Genomic DNA, 22,260 nt, shown 5'->3' on the forward strand with positions numbered 1-22,260 from the left:
GCTCAAGACAGAACTTAGAGGGTTACGAACCCAAGGATTTGATATTACCACGTACGAAAGACGATTCACAGAATTGTACCTATTGTGTCCGGGAGCATTCGAAGATGAAGAAGAGAAGATCGACGCATTTGTGAAAGGATTACCGGAAAGAATCCAAGAAGATATAAGTTCACACGAGCCCGCCTCTATACAACAGGCATGTAGAATGGCTCACAAACTAGTGAACCAGATTGAAGAAAGAATTAAAGAACAGACTGCTGAAGAGGCCAATATGAAGCAAGTCAAAAGAAAGTGGGAGGAAAATGGTGATAAGAATCACCAATACAACAACAACAGTAATCGCAACAATTATCCCAACAATCGCAACATCAATCGCAACTACAACAAACGGCCCAACAATAACAACAACAACAACAACAACAACAACAACAACAACAACAACAACAACAACAACAACAACAACAACAACAACAACAACAACAACAACAACAACAACAACAACAACAACAACAACAACAACAGCAACTACAACAATCATCCCAACAACAATAATAACCGCAACAACAACAACAATCAGAAGCAGCTATGCCAAAGGTGTGAAAAGTATCACTCGGGGTTCTGCACCAAATTTTGCAACAAGTGTAAAAGAAATGGTCATAGCGCGGTGAAGTGTGAGGTCTACGGACCAGGGGTTAATAGAACGAAAGGAACAAATGGTGTCGGAACGAGTAATGGCGGAGCAAGTAGTGTCGGAGCAAGTTATGCCAATGTAGTTTGTTATAAATGTGGAAAACCGGGCCACATTATTAGAAATTGCCCGAACCAGGAGAACACGAATGGACAAGGCCGCGGAAGAGTTTTCAATATTAATGCGGCAGAGGCACAGGAAGACCCGGAGCTTGTTACGGGTACGTTTCTTATTGAAAATAAATCTGCTTACGTTTTATTTGATTCGGGTGCGGATAGAAGCTATATGAGTAGAGATTTTTGTGCTAAATTAAGTTGTCCATTGACGCCTTTGGATAGTAAATTTTTACTCGAATTAGCAAATGGTAAATTAATTTCAGCAGATAATATATGTCGGAATCGAGAAATTAAACTGGTTAGCGAAACATTTAAGATTGATTTGATACCAGTAGAGTTAGGGAGTTTTGATGTGATAATCGGTATGGACTGGTTGAAAGAAGTGAAAGCAGAGATCATCTGTTACAAAAATGCAATTCGCATTATACGAGAAAAAGGAAAACCCTTAATGGTGTACGGACAAAAGGGCAACACGAAGCTACATCTTATTAGTAATCTGAAGGCACAAAAACTAATAAGAAAAGGTTGCTATGCTGTTCTAGCACACGTCGAGAAAGTACAAACTGAAGAAAAGAGCATCAATCATGTTCCCATTGCAAAAGAATTTCCCGATGTATTTCCGAAAGAATTACCGGGATTACCCCCACATCGATCCATTGAATTTCAAATAGATCTTGTACCAGGAGCTGCACCAATAGCTCGTGCTCCATACAGACTCGCACCCAGCGAGATGAAAGAACTACAAAGCCAATTACAAGAACTTTTAGAGCGTGGTTTCATTCGACCAAGCACATCACCGTGGGGAGCTCCTGTTTTGTTTGTCAAGAAGAAAGATGGTACATTCAGGTTGTGTATCGACTACCGAGAGTTGAACAAATTTACCATCAAGAACCGCTACCCAGTACCGAGAATCGATGACTTATTTGATCAACTACAAGGCTCGTCTGTTTATTCAAAGATTGACTTACGTTCCGGGTATCATCAAATGCGGGTGAAAGAAGATGATATTCCAAAGACTGCTTTCAGAACACGTTACGGTCATTACAAGTTTATGGTCATGCCGTTTGGTTTAACTAATGCACCAGCTGTGTTCATGGACCTTATGAACCGAGTGTGTGGACCATACCTTGACAAGTTTGTCATTGTTTTCATTGATGACATACTTATTTACTCAAAGAATGACCAAGAACACGGTGAACATTTGAGAAAGGTGTTAAAAGTATTGAGGAAGGAAGAATTGTACGCTAAGTTTTCAAAGTGTGCATTTTGGTTGGAAGAAGTTCAATTCCTCGGTCACATAGTGAACAAAGAAGGTATTAAGGTGGATCCGGCAAAGATAGAAACTGTTGAAAAGTGGGAAACCCCGAAAACTCCGAAACACATACGCCAGTTTTTAGGACTAGCTGGTTACTACAGAAGGTTCATCCAAGACTTTTCTAGAATAGCAAAACCCTTGACTGCATTAACGCATAAAGGGAAGAAATTTGAATGGAAGGATGAACAAGAGAAAGCGTTTCAGTTATTGAAGAAAAAGCTAACTACGGCACCTATATTGTCATTGCCTGAAGGGAATGATGATTTTGTGATTTATTGTGACGCATCAAAGCAAGGTCTCGGTTGTGTATTAATGCAACGAACGAAGGTGATTGCTTATGCCTCTAGACAATTGAAGATTCACGAGCAAAATTATACGACGCATGATTTGGAATTAGGCGCGGTTGTTTTTGCATTAAAGACTTGGAGGCACTACTTATATGGGGTCAAAAGTATTATATATACCGACCACAAAAGTCTTCAACACATATTTAATCAGAAACAACTGAATATGAGGCAGTGTAGGTGGATTGAATTGTTGAATGATTACGACTTTGAGATTCGTTACCACCCGGGGAAGGCAAATGTGGTAGCCGATGCCTTGAGCAGGAAGGACAGAGAACCCATTCGAGTAAAATCTATGAATATAATGATTCATAATAACCTTACTACTCAAATAAAGGAGGCGCAACAAGGAGTTTTAAAAGAGGGAAATTTAAAGGATGAAATACCCAAAGGATCGGAGAAGCATCTTAATATTCGGGAAGATGGAACCCGGTATAGGGCTGAAAGGATTTGGGTACCAAAATTTGGAGATATGAGAGAAATGGTACTTAGAGAAGCTCATAAAACCAGATACTCAATACATCCTGGAACGGGGAAGATGTATAAGGATCTCAAGAAACATTTTTGGTGGCCGGGTATGAAAGCCGATGTTGCTAAATACGTAGAAGAATGTTTGACGTGTTCTAAGGTCAAAGCTGAGCATCAGAAACCATCAGGTCTACTTCAACAACCCGAAATCCCAGAATGGAAATGGGAAAACATTACCATGGATTTCATCACTAAATTGCCAAGGACTGCAAGTGGTTTTGATACTATTTGGGTAATAGTTGATCGTCTCACCAAATCAGCACACTTCCTGCCAATAAGAGAAGATGACAAGATGGAGAAGTTAGCACGACTGTATTTGAAGGAAGTCGTCTCCAGACATGGAATACCAATCTCTATTATCTCTGATAGGGATGGCAGATTTATTTCAAGATTCTGGCAGAAATTACAGCAAGCATTAGGAACTCGTCTAGACATGAGTACTGCCTATCATCCACAAACTGATGGGCAGAGCGAAAGGACGATACAAACGCTTGAAGACATGCTACGAGCATGTGTTATTGATTTCGGAAATAGTTGGGATCGACATCTACCGTTAGCAGAATTTTCCTACAACAACAGCTACCATTCAAGCATTGAGATGGCACCGTTTGAAGCACTTTATGGTAGAAAGTGCAGGTCTCCGATTTGTTGGAGTGAAGTGGGGGATAGACAGATTACGGGTCCGGAGATTATACAAGAAACTACCGAGAAGATCATCCAAATTCAACAACGGTTGGAAACCGCCCAAAGTCAACAAAAGAGCTACGCTGACATTAAAAGAAAAGATATAGAATTTGAAATTGGAGAGATGGTCATGCTTAAAGTTGCACCTTGGAAAGGCGTTGTTCGATTTGGTAAACGAGGGAAATTAAATCCAAGGTATATTGGACCATTCAAGATTATTGATCGTGTCGGACCAGTAGCTTACCGACTTGAGTTACCTCAACAACTCGCGACTGTACATAACACTTTCCACGTCTCGAATTTGAAGAAATGTTTTGCTAAAGAAGATCTCACTATTCCGTTAGATGAAATCCAAATCAACGAAAAACTTCAATTCATCGAAGAACCCGTCGAAATAATGGATCGTGAGGTTAAAAGACTTAAGCAAAACAAGATACCAATTGTTAAGGTTCGATGGAATGCTCGTAGAGGACCCGAGTTCACCTGGGAGCGTAAAGATCAGATGAAGAAGAAATACCCGCATCTATTTCCAGAAGATTCGTCAACACCTTCAACAGCTTAAAATTTCGGGACGAAATTTATTTAACGGGTAGGTACTGTAGTGACCCGAACTTTTCCATGTTTATACATATTAATTGAGATTGATATTTACATGATTAAATGTTTCCAACATGTTAAGCAATCAAACTTGTTAAGACTTGATTAATTGAAATATGTTTCATATAGACAATTGACCACCCAAGTTGACCGGTGATTCACGAACGTTAAAACTTGTAAAAACTATATGATGACATATATATGGATATATATATATAGTTAACATGATACTATGATAAGTAAACATATCATTAAGTATATTAACAATGAACTACATATGTAAAAACAAGACTACTAACTTAATGATTTTTAAACGAGACATATATGTAACGATTATCGTTGTAAAGACATTTAATGTATATATATCATATTAAGAGATATTCATACATGATAATATCATGATAATATAATAATTTAAAATCTCATTTGATATTATAAACATTGGGTTAACAACATTTAACAAGATCGTTAACCTAAAGGTTTCAAAACAACACTTACATGTAACGACTAACGATGACTTAACGACTCAGTTAAAATGTATATACATGTAGTGTTTTAATATGTATTTATACACTTTTGAAAGACTTCAATACACTTATCAAAATACTTCTACTTAACAAAAATGCTTACAATTACATCCTCGTTCAGTTTCATCAACAATTCTACTCGTATGCACCCGTATTCGTACTCGTACAATACACAGCTTTTAGATGTATGTACTATTGGTATATACACTCCAATGATCAGCTCTTAGCAGCCCATGTGAGTCACCTAACACATGTGGGAACCATCATTTGGCAACTAGCATGAAATATCTCATAAAATTACAAAAATATGAGTAATCATTCATGACTTATTTACATGAAAACAAAATTACATATCCTTTATATCTAATCCATACACCAACGACCAAAAACACCTACAAACACTTTCATTCTTCAATTTTCTTCATCTAATTGATCTCTCTCAAGTTCTATCTTCAAGTTCTAAGTGTTCTTCATATATTCTACAAGTTCTAGTTACATAAAATCAAGAATACTTTCAAGTTTGCTAGCTCACTTCCAATCTTGTAAGGTGATCATCCAACCTCAAGAAATCTTTGTTTCTTATAGTAGGTTATCATTCTAATACAAGGTAATAATCATATTCAAACTTTGGTTCAATTTCTATAACTATAACAATCTTATTTCAAGTGATGATCTTACTTGAACTTGTTTTCGTGTCATGATTCTGCTTCAAGAACTTCGAGCCATCCAAGGATCCGTTGAAGCTAGATCCATTTTTCTCTTTTCCAGTAGGTTTATCCAAGGAACTTAAGGTAGTAATTATGTTCATAACATCATTCGATTCATACATATAAAGCTATCTTATTCGAAGGTTTAAACTTGTAATCACTAGAACATAGTTTAGTTAATTCTAAACTTGTTCGCAAATAAAAGTTAATCCTTCTAACTTGACTTTTAAAATCAACTAAACACATGTTCTATATCTATTTGATATGCTAACTTAATGATTTAAAACCTGGAAACACGAAAAACACCGTAAAACCGGATTTACGCCGTCGTAGTAACACCGCGGGCTGTTTTGGGTTAGTTAATTAAAAACTATGATAAACTTTGATTTAAAAGTTGTTATTCTGAGAAAATGATTTTTATTATGAACATGAAACTATATCCAAAAATTATGGTTAAACTCAAAGTGAAAGTATGTTTTCTAAAATGGTCATCTAGACGTCGTTCTTTCGACTGAAATGACTACCTTTACAAAAACGACTTGTAACTTATTTTTCCGACTATAAACCTATACTTTTTCTGTTTAGATTCATAAAATAGAGTTCAATATGAAACCATAGCAATTTGATTCACTCAAAACGGATTTAAAATGAAGAAGTTATGGGTAAAACAAGATTGGATAATTTTTCTCATTTTAGCTACGTGAAAATTGGTAACAAATCTATTTCAACCATAACTTAATCAACTTGTATTGTATATTATGTAATCTTGAGATACCATAGACACGTATACAATGTTTCGACCTATCATGTCGACACATCTATATATATTTCGGAACAACCATAGACACTCTATATGTGAATGTTGGAGTTAGCTATACAGGGTTGAGGTTGATTCCAAAATATATATAGTTTGAGTTGTGATCAATACTGAGATACGTATACACTGGGTCGTGGATTGATTCAAGATAATATTTATCGATTTATTTCTGTACATCTAACTGTGGACAACTAGTTGTAGGTTACTAACGAGGACAGCTGACTTAATAAACTTAAAACATCAAAATATATTAAAAGTGTTGTAAATATATTTTGAACATACTTTGATATATATGTATATATTGTTATAGGTTCGTGAATCAACCAGTGGCCAAGTCTTACTTCCCGACGAAGTAAAAATCTGTGAAAGTGAGTTATAGTCCCATTTTTAAAATCTAATATTTTTGGGATGAGAATACATGCAGGTTTTATAAATGATTTACAAAATAGACACAAGTAAGTGAAACTACATTCTATGGTTGAATTATCGAAATCGAATATGCCCCTTTTTATTAAGTCTGGTAATCTAAGAATTAGGGAACAGACACCCTAATTGACGCGAATCCTAAAGATAGATTATCAATATTTGATAATCTACATAAAGCTTTTTAAAACCTTTATCTATGAAATAAAGGTTATGGTTTGTTTTAAAAATGAATGCAGTCTTTGAAAAACGTCTCATATAGAGGTCAAAACCTCGCAACGAAATCAATTAATATGGAACGTTTTTAATCAATAAGAACGGGACATTTCAAAACACACACAACAATTAGCGCATGATTAGTTCACATAAACCTATGCACTAACCATCCCGATCCGATCCAAGGTCCTACAAGTCCCGTATAAACGCGCACACAAAAAGTCTAAGTCTAGGCGCCTATCTCAAGTCACCTAAATCCCTTAGACCATGCTCTGATACCACTTATAACAACCCGACTTCATAAACCCAAAAACGCGTACCAAAAAAAAAATTATGGCAGTGCATCTGGACGGCGTCCAGAATCCTGGACGGCGTCCAGCTCAGAAAGGTGGGACGGCGTCCAAAGTTTGGGACGGCGTCCAGCTCAAAACAACTGGGACGGCGTCCAAGCAATTGGGACGGCGTCCCAATGGTCTTCCAGCTACTGATCACGGGTCCAACTCACACGAGCAGAAAACCCGCTTCCCGACACTTTCAAACGAAAACCTTTTTACCACAAGTCAATATAAGTGAAACTAAGAGATTTTCATCATCAAATCAAGTTTTACATCAACGGGCCCACATCGCCCATTTTACGAGTTTCGTTCAAAAATAAAAGTTTCGACCAAATATAAGTTTAAGTTCCAAACGACACTAAAGCATGGTGTTTGGGGTTAAACTACCCAATCTCGGTCGAACTCCAAAAGCTAACACCCAAAAGCATCCCCTAACAAAACAAGCGGGAGATCACTAATCCATTTGAACGCTCTTACCCTTGTCAACGCCCGAGCCTATAAAAAAAGGTAAACAACGAGAGGGTAAGCAAAGCTTAGTGAATGCAATAATTATACGAATACATATATAATTATACCTACTTGCATACACTTACACAACCGCAAACATGCTAGCAAACAACATTAGCTTATCGTCGCAATAACAAGCTATAATTCACCAATACCCCCAAGCTAGCATAACATCCGCATATAAATATAACTCGAATAATATAATATGCTTACAACACAAATAACCATGGTTAACCAATAGTACAAGGGAACGGCGCTCGCGAAAACGCCATCGGTGTTCACAACATCCGTTAGGGCACTTAACACCTCGCACCACTAACCCCTAGGGTGGCACCTTAACACCTCGGCACTTCACCCCGAGTGGCATCTTAACACCTCGATGCTTCACTCATTATTTTACGGAGTGGTGTCTTAACACCTCGGCACTACACTCCTAGGTGGCATCTTAACATCTCGATGCTACACCCGAGTGGCATCTTAACACCTCGATGCTACACTCTTCATGTGAAACGTGGTGTCTTAACACCTCGACACTACACATTTCACGCTACAACAAATAGATACATTATATACCTACGCATATAATTATTCCACTCACCTCAAAGTCTTGTGAAAAGATACCCGAGCGTGCGAAACCTCAAAGTAACGTACCTATCACGTTATACATATTATCAAACGCAAACTCAAGTCGGTCAACCAATTCTTTCACCATTCCTAAGTCATTTTGACCCAAAGTGCAATCCCGACCCATTTTGCACCATTAACCCTAATAATGGGTCAACTTCACCAAAAACCCTAACTCTAGTCAAATATGGTCTTATTACATTTTTTTAAATCACCAATTTAACTCATTTTCACACATGCAAGACCACTTAGGTCATTAAAGACCCATTTGACCCATTTCAAGGTCAACACACCCATTTGGGTCATCCACAACCCAAATGACACCCACTAACATTAACTATAAGTGTACTAGTGATTTGCTAGGCCTTTAAGACCCATTTACCCTTTCAAAACCCTAGCTTAGTCACCATTTGGGTCTTCATGACCCAAACTTACCCAAAACCCCCAAATTACTCACAAATGGGTTTTATGTGCAACACTAACCCAAACCTTAACCCTTAAACACATTAAACTAAGGTAATCAAGTTTAGGGCTTACCACCACAATCAAAACGAAGCTAACGAGGAGATGAACAACTTTAATGCTCGAGCTAAAACCCGAAACACGCTTCTTCTTCTCCGATTTGAGCTTTCTCACACTTGAATCACACTCTCTCACTAGGATTTAAGTGGATGAAGTTTGGTGGTTAGAAATGGAGTAATGAGGCTCAACCAAACTGATCTAGGACCTTTAATTCGTCCACCAAGTGAAATTACCAATTTACCCATCTAAAATATTTAAAAACCCAATTCTGGATCGACAGATCATCTGGACGGCGTCCAGATTTCTGGACGGCGTCCAGGCCTTCATAATGGGACGGCGTCCCAGATGTTTGGATGGCGTCCAAACCAAAAAGAAAACAGGATCTTACATAACTAGATTAATCTCAACTAATTAACCTCATTTCATGCACAACATAACTTACTAGTCTTTAACCTTCTTAATCTCATTTTTACCATTAATAACTACTATATTAATTCATTACTCAACATAAACTCCTTATCCATAACATTTCTTGTTAAATTACAATTTTCACTTTCATTGAAGCATTTTATCAAACACCTTATGTGCATAAAGCCATATTCAACCATTTCATAATCTAAGAAATCATCTTTTCCATCATTCATCATCTATTAACTAGTTTATGCATAAACATATGCCATAACATCATAAAAACTAGTATTTATACATAACCATAACATAAACCCATCATAATCTACACTTATACCTTCATCTCATTAACAAAACTCATTTAGACATAGACTATAGCACTTAAATCCGAATTTTAACTCATGCTTACATAAATCATACAATAATTCATAAAACATAAACCACTTGAGCATAAGCATATGTAAAATTCGATTTTACCAATCATACCTCAAATTTCTTCAAGAACTCTAGCTTAGAATAGATGAACAAAGGATGTAAATGGTGATCTTTTTACTTTCTTCAACCTATTAAAGCTCTTGATTGCTTCAATTCATAACCCACTTGAGTTTAGATCACTTAGTTTGAAAACCCTAATTCTCCATTGCTTCCCAAAATCGTTCCTTCTTGCTCTCTCTCTAGATATTTCTTTTTTTTTTTTTTTTACACTTCTCAAATGGACTAGAAGCTTCACCATTTATTTAACATATTTTAACTTTCACTAGTTGGCAACTTAGGTCCCTCCCCACCAAAACATAGTTTAGGTGGTCCTTAACACTAACTAACCACCTCATTTTATACTTTGCATGAATAGTCCTTTTAACAAAACACATAACTAGAAATTTGGGATGTTACAAATACTCAAACCTTAAGGAGGCTACCAGAGAGACTGTTTTTCCAAGGAAGTTTGATGATTTTGTTGTTGAAGAAAAAGTTAAATATGGGCTTGAAAAGGTGGTATACATTATTCTTTTTTAAATAAAGAAAATCAATGTTTTACTTCAAACTTAAACAAGTTCATTGAACCAAAATCATATTATGAAGTATCTAAAGATAGTAATTGAGTTGAGGCTACGAATCAAGAAATGGAAGCTCTTAATAGAAACAAAACTTGGATTATAACTTATTTACCTCCTGACAGAAAACCAATTGGAAGTAAGTGGGGTTTTAGGATTAAGTACAAATAAAATGGTGAGATTGAGAGATACAAAGCAAGACTTGTTGCTAAAGGTTATAGTCAAAAGGAGGGAATTGATTATGATGAAACCTTTTCACCTGTTGTGAAACATGTTATTGTAAGGTGTATTATTACACTTACAGTTCAAAATAGTTTGCCTCTTTTTCAATTGGATACTAATAACGCTTTTTTATATGGAGACTTACATGAAGAAGTACATGAAATTACCTAAAGGGTACTTCTCTAAAAATGATAATAAAGTGTGTAAGTTAGTTAAATCCTTATATGGATTAAAGAAAGCCCAAGGCAGTGGAATTCAAAACTGAATTCTGCCTTGGTTGAGCATGGCTTTAAACAAAGTACTTGCGATTATTCTTTGTATATTAAAAGTTCAAATGATATATTCATTGCACTACTTGTTTATGTGGATGATATTGTTGTGACTGGAAATAACTTAGCTGAAATTGAAAATTTAAAACTTTTCTTAAAACTAAGTTCATGATTAAAAATCTTGGAAGATTAACATACTTTCTTGGAATTGAAATTTTACCAAATGAGTCTGGGGTTTGTATGAATCAAAGAAGGTATTGTTTGGAGTTGTCAATGATTATGGAATGCTTGGGTGTAAACCTATAGACACTCATATTGAACCAAATATGAATGTTGAATGTGAACCAAGCATCAAAGATAAACTTCTTAAGAATATCACTGAATACCAAAAACTTGTGGGAAGATTAATTTATCTTATACTCACAAGACCTGATATTGCATTTTATGTTCAAGTTTTAAGTCAGTAGATGCATTCTCCATTACAATCTCATTTCAATCTTGCTTTTAGAGTTTTAAGATACTTAAAAGGAGCACCCGGAAAAGGAATTAACATTGTTAAAAGTAATAATTTCAACCTTTGTGCTTATAGTGATTCTGACTATGCTAAGTGTAAATTGAAAAGAAAGTTTGTTACAGGGTACTTGGTATATTTTTATAATTCTTTAATGTCTTGGAAAAGTAAAAAACCAGCTACAGTGTCAAGGTCTTCAGCTGAAGCTGAATATAGGGCCACGACCTCTACAACTTGTGAAATTGTTTGGATTAAAAATCTTTTAAAAGAGTTGAATATTAAAGTTGAATTGCCTATAAAATTATTTTGTGATAATAGTTCAGGTCTACAACTTGTTGCTAATCCTGTTTTTCATGAGAGGACAAAACATTTTGAAGTTGATGTTCATTATATAAGAGAAAAGGTAGCAACAAGTATTATTCAAACAATTAAAGTGGAATCTGCAGCTCAACTTGCAAATATCTTAACCAAAGGGTTAAGTGTAAGTCAACATGAGCAGTTGGTTAAACAATTGGGATTGTTAGACTTGTTTCAAAATAAGTTTGAGGGGAATTTTCAAAATGATACATTATATCAAACTTATTTTGAAACTTATTTTATTTATTTGCTCTTACTTGTTGTTTGTTCTAGAATATTTTGCAGGTTTATATGTTGATGAGCTGCAGAAGGTGAGAAAGTTAATCTGGTTGCAGTAGCTTTGGTTTTGATCAAGTTATGGCAAGCAGTATGAAAGTGTAGCAGATCAAGAGGCTTATTTAGTTTATTAGATTTAATTTATTCATTATTTATGTTGGTTCTTCCAACTTGAAGAGTTGACGGGTCATTTCTGCCATCTTGCCAAAGTTCTTATCTGCTCGTATAAAAGGAAATGGATGTCAGATTAGGGTTTCTAATCACAACTGTTCGATCTTATTTTCTCTCTCTAATTCGTTCATTCTCTTCTCCAGATCACATCAATCTTCCTCTTTGAGTGATTTGAAACATTTTGTGGCTTGATTGTGTGTTTGCTTTTTTCCTGTATTTCGTTTATGTGAATACAGTTGATTGTTGCTGTAGATTGGTTGTAACTAGTTTCCGAATTGGATTTAGGTTTAAATCTTGTAATCTTGGTGATTAATTGAAGTATTGTGATTCGTGTTATTCAAGTTTACATAACCCGTTTGACCCATTTGACTCATTTGACCCAATTGACTTGTGATCCGTTTTGACCCGTTACCCAAACCGACCCAACCTGACCCATTTAGACCCGTTTAAAAAAATTGACCAGTTTGACCTATGACTCATTTCAACCCAAAACCATTTTGACCTGTTACCCATACCGACCCGACTTGACCCGTTTGCCAAACATAGTTTAATCACACCCATAAAACAAAACAAAAACAAAATATGTAACTTAGTTCTTTTCTAAACAATATAAGGGAGGCGTCGTTCATGACCAGTCTCGACTCATCATGCAAGTTAGCGTAGGACTTGTTGAGTGGTGAGTTGAGTAAGGACGTGTTCGTGGTGGGCATAACTCTACCCATCTTGGTCGAAAAATATATTAGTAAGTTTAAAGAGGTTGTTTAGCCTGGGTTTTTTGGTAGGTTGCATAGAGTTTAAAGAACCCGTTTTAGCTGATGTCATGTATCTTGCCGGTATAGTTAAATGTTAATTATTCGTACCAGTGTTGCAAAAAACCCGATTACTCGTCGATTAATCCGCGATTAATCATTTTTAAGAGCAATCCGTTTCGACTTCCAAAAATCCGTTTAATTAAACGGTCAACGTCAATTGATGAGTCAAAATCGAATTTGGTAATCAAAGTCGGTCAAAGTCAAAAATGATTAACATTTTAACATGAATTTAAACTAGAACTTTAGAGTTTTTGAGCAAAATGAATAATTTTAGACAATTATGTTAAAGTTTATTTATATATTTATGGGCTTTTTCTATATTTACACATATAATTTTTAAAATTAATATTTGAATGTATAAATTACAATCCGATTAATCCCCAAATTACCGATTAATCATTTTAAAGTCCCGAGCGATTAATCCCCGAATAGCAAATTTTGCAACCTTGATTCGTACACATGACTTATTCTTGGCCGAACGATATATAATATAGTAACTCATCAATAAGTTCGAGTCCTTGAACTATTTATAATTGTCGTGGTTGTTTGCCGTTATAAAAACAAGTACATATCTATATAAAAATTGAATAGTCGATAGTCAAAAAGTATCTCTTCATAAAAATACAATAGTCAAAAAGTAAAGCACATCATAATAGACATATTATTTCAATGTCATAAGTTTCATCAATGGAACAAATGGATTTAACGACATATGCGCTAGATTACATGGTTAGGTGTTGTTAGTTCCATTAACCATCACATGATAACTTAATAGCTGAAGTGCTACATCCTCACAAGAGTTCTATGATTCAAATTTCACTACCTGCATATCTTGAATTGGCCAGTGAAATAATCGATAATGATAAGAGATAATCCAATTAGACTTCGTACATCTATGTAAAAAGTACATCTAAGTAAAAATACTTGTCCCCGTCAAAAGTTTGAAATGAGAAAACTTTATTCGTTATTATAATCATCTACACTAACGATCTAGCCTTCTCCCTAAAGGGGGCCTAACAACTAGAATAATTTTGTTGGTTAGAGCTATAGTTATGAGGATTTGTGTTTTCGAAACCCATTGGAAGTAGTGCATGATACCTCATGGTTAGCTAGAGAATGTCTAGGGGAGCGAGAGCCTCGAAATCACTAATTTTATCCCATACCTTTCTTTGTTTATGGTTTGATATTCTGGTGTCCTAATTTTATCCCATACCTTTCTTTGTTTATGGTTTGATATTCTGGTGTCCTAGACGTGGAAACCATACGCTCATTTTACCTAGGTAATAGGGAAGACGACCGAACACCGTTTACCCGTTTAGTCGGTACCGTCAATTTCATTATAAATGGATTCTTTTTTATTGTTAAAGGCAAATATTTCTATGATTTCCTGTCACCCTAGGCTGTTAGTAGCCAGTGCATAGGTGCTTGAGTTACAACTTACAAATTGTCACAAACATATTTATCAGAACTAATCTTACCATTCCACATCTATGATTTCTTGATTTATTTTGTTACTTGGTACAATCACCACAAAATAGGGTTGTATAGCTTCATGTTTGCACACAACGCACTGATATAAGCACTTATTTTAATCTTACACACACTAAGTTCTGTTTTACCCTTTACAACAAACCAATTTTGCTAATATTTGGCTTTATTTGTTGCAGTTGCTTCCTCATCCAACTGTCTCATGAGAACTGAGAGTCTTGATGCCAAACTTTGTTTCGCCGCTGGCGACACACCGTTCTTCCCTATCACGGACTCAATTACTGCTTGTCCCAACTTCTCATTCTCTAATACCGCATTTGCAGCTTCCGGTATGATACCATCTCTCGCAAAGCTTATCTGCATTCAAACAAATATGGAGAAAAAAATCAATATGTTCCGAGAGTATGGGTCAAAATGGATAAAATTTAAACCCATTTATACGAAAACGGATTAAACTGGCTAATGAATTGGGTTAAATGGTTCAATCATACCCAGTGGTAGATTCAGGAATTGTTTTCGCCGGGGTCAAAATGTTACTATAAATTTGAAAAAATAAAAATGACCGAGACAAAACGTCGAACTTTAAGTTATAAACACGTTTAAAAAATCAATCGTCGGAGGCGGCTAACCCCGATTGCCCATTCATAAGTACGCCCCTGATCATACCTAACAAATTAGTTGTTTACATAATCCAAAGAAAATGTTGTCAAATTTGCCTGTTTTAACCAACGTGCAAAAGTTAAATGATTTGACCCAAACCCATTTTGACATGTTACCAGCACAACACGATTTGGAACTGTAACTAACCGTTAGTGATCCAACAGCAGATGTATTGAAGATAATAGAAGAGCCAGGTGAGAAGTTTTCATCCTTAAAAACCTCGAGGAACTTGTCAATTGTTGCTCCATCTGCATCTGTATAAGTCCCGTGTGCTTTCCAAACTCCGACACACATTTCAGACACTTTTTGAGAGTACTGTTTACCGGTTAACGGCAGTATCATTGTCACCTGTGTAACTTTTTCAAAGGGGCCTGCTCAATGCGCGTAAACAGAAGTCAAGGTGTTATATTGTAGCTAATGCTGATTACTGTAATCTAATAGACCAAAACTAATACAATTTATTAAGAAAAAGTATTATTGTGAAAACAGAGTCGGTAAACCTTCATTACTTGTATCCTAGCCTCGGTACAAAGTATTAATCAGTCGTTGATCAAGCCATAATGATTAATGCCCCTTAATTAGTTTTAAACATTATGCTAAATGAGACTGTACCTTAGATGATCATAACAGATCCATCCATTTTTAATTAAATGTTTTCTCAATTAACATAAAGTAAACAGTAAGCAAGCAGATGATATTCTTTTCCAAAAACAAGCAGTACCAACCACTTCCATTTATATTTATATTCTATTATTATATTATATTATATTTATTTATTATTATATAATTTATAATTTAAGGTTTAATGATAATGATAATGATAATGATAATGATAATGATATTGACAATGACGATGAGACCTTTCAATTAAGATTCCAACCATAACAAACCCAATGTCCCCTAATTTATTAGTGGACAAAACTCAAAATAAGAAGTCAAAAGTTTGGTGCTGTAGTTTTAGTGAATCTACAAGGCACACAATAGTCCAAGTTTTAGCCGGATCGGATCTAATAAGAAGAATATTTTAAAATGCTTAAAACCGGATAATGTAGTGTCGTTTGGCCTAAGCATAAAAAACTTTATTTGTTTATGCGTTTGCGAATCTACACTGGCCATGTACTTGAGTCCTAATGTAAATCATTTGCCTTAACGATCTACTAATAAAATGGTTGTATTTTAGTGTCTAACAATCGTTTTCAGTTGTCATTTACATAAAAGCAACTATTATCTTTGTTATGCTTAATAACGGTGCACGCCCGTAAAAGCTGAATCGATGTTGTCAAAATTATAGCGGAAATTAAGGGGGTTGCGCTCCTTTGCGGTGTCAAGGGGCAGCGTCCCCTTACGGTAAACTCAAAATTTGCGTTACAACGAATTTTCACGCCAAAAGTCACAACCTTTCGATTGCCAGTTTTTCCCGCCAAAACGAAAGGTTGTACATTTTCATTTTTCAACTGCAAGTGTTTATATAATTCAAGAATCATTCTAGATTATCAGTTTATACTCAGTTTTTATGATAAAAAACTTCAGTTTTAGACCTAAATGTAACCAACAACAGAAAAAGGACACTTTTTCATATCAAAAATCAACAAAGGTCTGTTTTAACAGGTTGTTGGACCAAGTTAACTCACATTATATATAGCCATTTAAAGATCTAAAAAACACAAACAAGTAACAAGTTAACAATACGTAGAAGTTAAAAACATAGCATAAGTTGAGGATTACCAGTAACAATGTCCCTGTAGAACTCAACAGAATCCGTTAATTCTTCAATAGTTTTGCCCTTCCACTTAACTGCGAGTAACGGAATAGCTTTTTCCTCCAAATACACAGCGATTCCCGTAAACTTAACAAACTTGCCTTCGATTTCCATACCTCTCACACCTTATACATGATTACAACATTTATTCACACAATTCAAACTCTAAGACGATTAACACGTACGTATAAACCAACGTAAACCAAAATGGACATATTTTGCAAATTTGCACGCTCTCATGATGTGCGAGAAATGACAACCCACAAAGTATCCCTTAATCATTCGCTCTATATTTTATTTTAGAAAGAAAAAAATGATATATTTTAAACATTTAAGGTTGAAATTTATAAATTCAAGGGAGGTGTGCGGAAATAAGTCAAAAGTACACATTGAATTTTCTACCCCACTTCTTTCTTCTTACATGCTCTCATCATCACCATTTAACATCAATAATTCAATAGAACATCTCCATTGACAACTTCTCCGTTAAAATTAAATCTGGGTGTATCTATTACTCCGTATCTATTATCTTCTAAAAAACAAACAACAGATACACTTTTTGCTCAGATTTTTGGGAGGGCCAACACCCCTCTCTGCCCCCCCCCCCCTAAATATCCGCCCTAAATGTAACTAACAAAAAGTACCGTGAGCAGTGGCGGGAAAAGAAATTTTTTTCACGGGCAAAAAAAGTTAAAAACGTATCATTTTTTTGGCAAAATATGGATGCTTTTGGTTAAAATGGGGGAGGTTTTTGGCAAAATATGAAAGTTTTTTTTACAAAGTACTGAAACTTTTGGACAAAATATGGAGGCTATGGGGTAAACTAGGAAGACTTTACCAAAAAAAAATCACTAGGAATCTAAAAATACAAAATTTTTGCACTAAAATTTTCAAATCCACTGGGGCGTGTGCCCCGCTTGTCCATTACTACTTCCGCCCCTGACGGGCTGACCGTGAGGTCCCCTTTCGGCGACTAGCGAGATAACATCATAAAATTTGGTATTTCGACGTATGTTTTCGTCTGTGGACTATTAAATGGAAGCATTATTTTTATAACTATATACTTTTTTACTAGATAATTAAATTAAAATGCATATGCATATAGTAGCTAAATCCTAATGGATTAATTAAGTTCATCTTTGCAATCAAGTTGGACCATAGTAACTTAACTAATAGTCTATTCTAATACTCCCTGCAATTAAAGTGCCGATGAAAAACAAACGAACACATAGGAACTTGAATACATAAATACATATTCAAATAATACATACCTGCACCCGCAAGAAACAAATCGGTGGTGGCGCCAGGAGGTTTGAGGGACGGTGGAAACACGATGGATTCGACGTCTAGACTGGTGATTGACGGTGGTGGAGACATGGTACAGACTGGTGCGTTTTGACTCACAGTTATATGTGAGTTAGACATACCACAATTATTTGATATTTATAGATCGAGGAACTTCGAAGTAGATACATCGTGGGGTATAGAATGTGAGAGTTGCATAAAATAAACGGTTCAGATTAGTTTGGAATGGCCGAATGGGGTATTATTTAAGAGGTACTATTATAGGATAAAACCATAACAAGACATACTTAGCTGATTGACACTTGAATTTTTGAGGTATCAGGTTTGAATTATGACTACAACAAATATTTTGTATAGAATTTTTTTTTTTTTTTTTTTTTTTTTGAAAAGCAAAAAGATTATTATTATTATTAACCGGATTATAACAATACAAGTCCCTATATGCTTCTATACAATTCTATAAACAAACGAAACATTTGGAAGAGGAATGAGACAAATATCAAACTGTATGGTCGGGAGTGACGTAGACTAGATAACACTATGAGGGACGAACTTGAGTGGAAAGCACAAGCGGGGAAGGAGGGAGCAACCGTGCCGATCAAGCGGCGACAAAGTTGACACACAACCAACCCATTTAATCTAACCCACATAGGCTAAATAGAACCACGGGCACTGTCCGATATAAATTGAGTCATGTTAACCGGCTCCCATTCGGTTTGAAGGAGATGTCACGTAAAAAGACGGGTTGATGAGTCATTGATGCCAATCGATTGGTATTCTTTTTCGCGAACGGTTTGAAATTTAGCTAAAACTTTGAGATTGGATCTCAGAAATTATTGCTGCAGGGTTCCATATTTTGTATAGAATGATATCCGATTACTCGTATGAACAAAAATAAACCTTTTACCTTACCTTATTATAGGTTAAAAAATTTTATTTAGATAACAAGGCGAAATACTATATCATGGAAGGTGAGAATAAAAATTCATTTACAAATCCTTTTGTAACAACTTTTTAAGTATAGGATTTTTCAATGAGAATCATCCCCTTTTTGGGGGATGATTCTAACACACCCTTTTTTGATCCTCACACACCTATTTTAACCTTTTACTCTTCTAATAATACTCCATTTCTTTAAATTGGTGTGTGAGAATCAAAAAAGTGTGTGTGAGAATCATTCCCTTTTTCAATTAAACATAATTCATAATTTTTTAATATGATAAGTATAGAAAATTTATTGAAATATTATAATTGTAAGCTGGAGAATGTTAAAGTTAGCCTTTAAAACTACTTTTTATATCATACGGAGTATATAATTTAATTATTTACTTTTATTTATAGCCTAATGAATAAACGATCATATCAATTTTATGAAAGAAAAATATGTACTAAAATGAAATATATTTTTTCAAAGCAAATAGTTATTATTTATTTATCTTATACTAACAGACATATAATTTGGTGTCTTATTTATTTATCTATACATTACATAAATCGCGTGTCATTATGCTGACGTGTCAATTCCTCATTTATTCTTGCCATGTGTCATTTTATCGTTCTTCCCATCTATTTAATTGATTTTTTCAAATAAGGAAATTATTCATATTCTAAAGAAAATATAATAACATTTAAATATTGATATAAATAAATAAAAAATATAAATATAAAAATAGAAGTAACAAATAAAATAATATAAATATAAATCTTAATATTGTTTAATCTGACAATTTTATTATCGGCTATTAATAGATATACACATAAAAAATCGTAAACAAGATTTGCATGCTAATACATAAGATTATATTTGAGCATAAATTTTAGGATTTAATCCTTACACACCACTTTTTGATCCATATACACCTAATTTACTATTATATCCTTAATTATATTTAGAATAATAATATAATTCAACTCCCTGGATTAATTTACCCAAAATAAATGAATAAACTTTATATAAAATTAGGTATGTAACTTAAATTTAAATAAACAATTAAATATATATACTAAATACAATGCGGAGTATATAGTATTTAAATAAATTTAAAGTATATGATATTTTTTCGACATTGGCGACACGTATTTTAACAAACTGGCTCATAAACGTATCACTATATGTTCAAGAAACTTTGCGACATTGAATGGGAACAACTGATTGTTGTACTGTAATTGTATTTAATATTAACGTTTACGATACTAATGTTTTTAATACCTCATACTCATGTTAACATACATTATATAACGTGTGTTCATAACATACATTGATGGATTTCACAAACACATAACCAAATATGAGAAATTGATCGATTTCAGTAACAATTTTTTTGAAAACAAAAATTGTTCATAACCGACCAATTGGGAGGAGTGGTGTGTGGATAAATATTATCCGTGCAGGTTATGATATTGACAAGACCGGTGTCCAATTTAGCTCCTCTTTCATCAAGAAAATTGGCGACGGGAAAGACACTTGCTTTTGGGAGGATTTATAGTTACAATAAGGCGTGTTAAAAGTCCTTTGCCTGCATCTATACCACTTGGAGATCGACAAAACTGTCCACATTGCAGATCGTGTTACCTGGCCTGATGGAACTGTTCGAATGGAGTGGAGCTGGGCTCGTGACTTACGGGGACGGGACTACAATGAACTTAATTTTTTATCTAACCTTTTACTCTCTTATGTTAAACAGGACGGAAGCTCGGATGTTTGGTATTGGAAGCTTGCATCGAATGGTATATTCACAACTAAGAAACTTTCAAGGCTCATTGACGATGAATTACTACTAGACAATAAACCGAGAATTGAGACACTCAAAAACAACTTGGTACCGGGGAAACTTGAAGTTTTTATTTGGAGAACAATAAAGAAAAGACTACCAACGAGAATTGAACTTGATAAACGAGGAATCGATCTTAACTCCGTTAGATGTCCGATTTACGATGATGATGTGGAAACTTTGGATCATAGTTTGTTCTTTTGCCGAGATGCTTTTGACGTGTGGATTCGTGTGTACAAGTGGTGGGGTTTCAATTCCATTCCGCTTTCAAATGTTAACGAAGCTTTTCGAGGTAATAGTAATCTTCCAATGTCGTACTTGGGCAACAAAATGTGGCAAGCTATAGAGTGGACGACCGCGTATCTTATTTGGAACAACCGGAACAAAAAAGTATTTTCAAACACGTGTTGGAGTGGACCGGTGGCGCTTATGGAAATACAACTAAAATCGTTTGAATGGATTTCCGCTAGAGTGAAGAACTTGGAACTAGATTGGCTACAATGGATCACCAACCTGAGTATGCCGTATAATGTCTTAATTTTCGTTTTTGTAAAGTTTTAGCCTTGTTATTTCTTGTATAGTTGCTTCCTTTGCAACTACATGTACCATTTCGTGTGTATGGTTTCTATACCTTTATTCGAGTCGATGTCGTGTTGTAACATTGGGCTTGGCTGTTACAATGCCTAGCCCCCTTCGAGTTTTATATAATATCTTGCTTTTCGAAAAAAAAAAAAATGTTTTTATTTACCTTTACGTTTTACGTACATGCTTCACATATATGTTTTACACTCTTTTAATTATTTTTAAAAAAACGTTTGTGTATAGCATGAGTTAAAAACCTAATATGTACTATAATATAAAAGTTAAACTTATACTCTGTAATGTTCTTACTATTTGGATTGTTTTTGAAAAATAATGATTTAATATAATATAATATGGAGTATTGTTTACGGCTTCATAGAGCCTAACAATAAAAACTTTGTCAGTTTTATGGCTTTGTGGAATCGATTTACAAGAAACAAAATAAAGGTCTGGAAGAATAAAAAGTATAACGTAAAAAATTCGAAGCAAAAAACCGTGACCGTGAACAGACTAATCAACACACGTCAAAGTTCGTATTTACAATATCCATGCAAGTTTGATTACCAAGTTTTATTGGCAAATGTACAGTTTTACCCTTTGAAACCTCATAAAAATTTGGCATTTTAATTTTATAATATCATGTAATCATCATGTAATGTAATATAAG

General features: G+C 34.7%; 2 protein-coding genes across 2 annotated transcripts; one reads left to right on the forward strand and one right to left on the reverse strand.

Annotated features, from left to right (window-relative positions):
• Positions 1-14,470: 14,470 nt before the first annotated feature.
• LOC139893157 (chalcone--flavanone isomerase-like) lies at positions 14,471-18,363 on the reverse strand. Its single transcript, XM_071876309.1, has 4 exons — positions 18,207-18,363; positions 16,902-17,060; positions 15,324-15,547; positions 14,471-14,873 (listed from the first exon to the last, which is right to left on the reverse strand). Exons 1-4 carry the CDS (start codon positions 18,358-18,360, stop codon positions 14,670-14,672), a joined length of 741 nt encoding a protein of 246 aa, XP_071732410.1. The 5' UTR covers positions 18,361-18,363; the 3' UTR covers positions 14,471-14,669.
• A 2,457-nt stretch (positions 18,364-20,820) lies between these two features.
• LOC139889776 (uncharacterized) lies at positions 20,821-21,572 on the forward strand. Its single transcript, XM_071872710.1, has 2 exons — positions 20,821-20,853; positions 20,925-21,572. The coding sequence occupies exons 1-2, from the start codon at positions 20,821-20,823 to the stop codon at positions 21,570-21,572; spliced, it is 681 nt and encodes a 226-aa protein (XP_071728811.1).
• The last annotated feature ends 688 nt before the right edge of the window (positions 21,573-22,260 follow it).

This window comes from Rutidosis leptorrhynchoides, chromosome 2 (assembly GCF_046630445.1).
Source record: "Rutidosis leptorrhynchoides isolate AG116_Rl617_1_P2 chromosome 2, CSIRO_AGI_Rlap_v1, whole genome shotgun sequence".
In the NCBI taxonomy this organism is placed as follows: domain Eukaryota; kingdom Viridiplantae; phylum Streptophyta; class Magnoliopsida; order Asterales; family Asteraceae; genus Rutidosis; species Rutidosis leptorrhynchoides.

Coding starts and splice junctions, on each gene's coding strand:
- LOC139893157 (XM_071876309.1), bottom strand. CDS start 18,360: ATGTCTAACTCACATATAACTGTGAGTCAAAACGCACCAGTCTGTACC. Junction 17,061..18,206: donor TTTGTTTCTTGCGGGTGCAG/GTATGTATTATT, acceptor ATCATGTATAAG/GTGTGAGAGGTATGGAAATC. Junction 14,874..15,323: donor CTGCTGTTGGATCACTAACG/GTTAGTTACAGT, acceptor GTTTGAATGCAG/ATAAGCTTTGCGAGAGATGG.
- LOC139889776 (XM_071872710.1), top strand. CDS start 20,821: ATGGAACTGTTCGAATGGAGTGGAGCTGGGCTC. Junction 20,854..20,924: donor AATGGAGTGGAGCTGGGCTC/GTGACTTACGGG, acceptor TATGTTAAACAG/GACGGAAGCTCGGATGTTTG.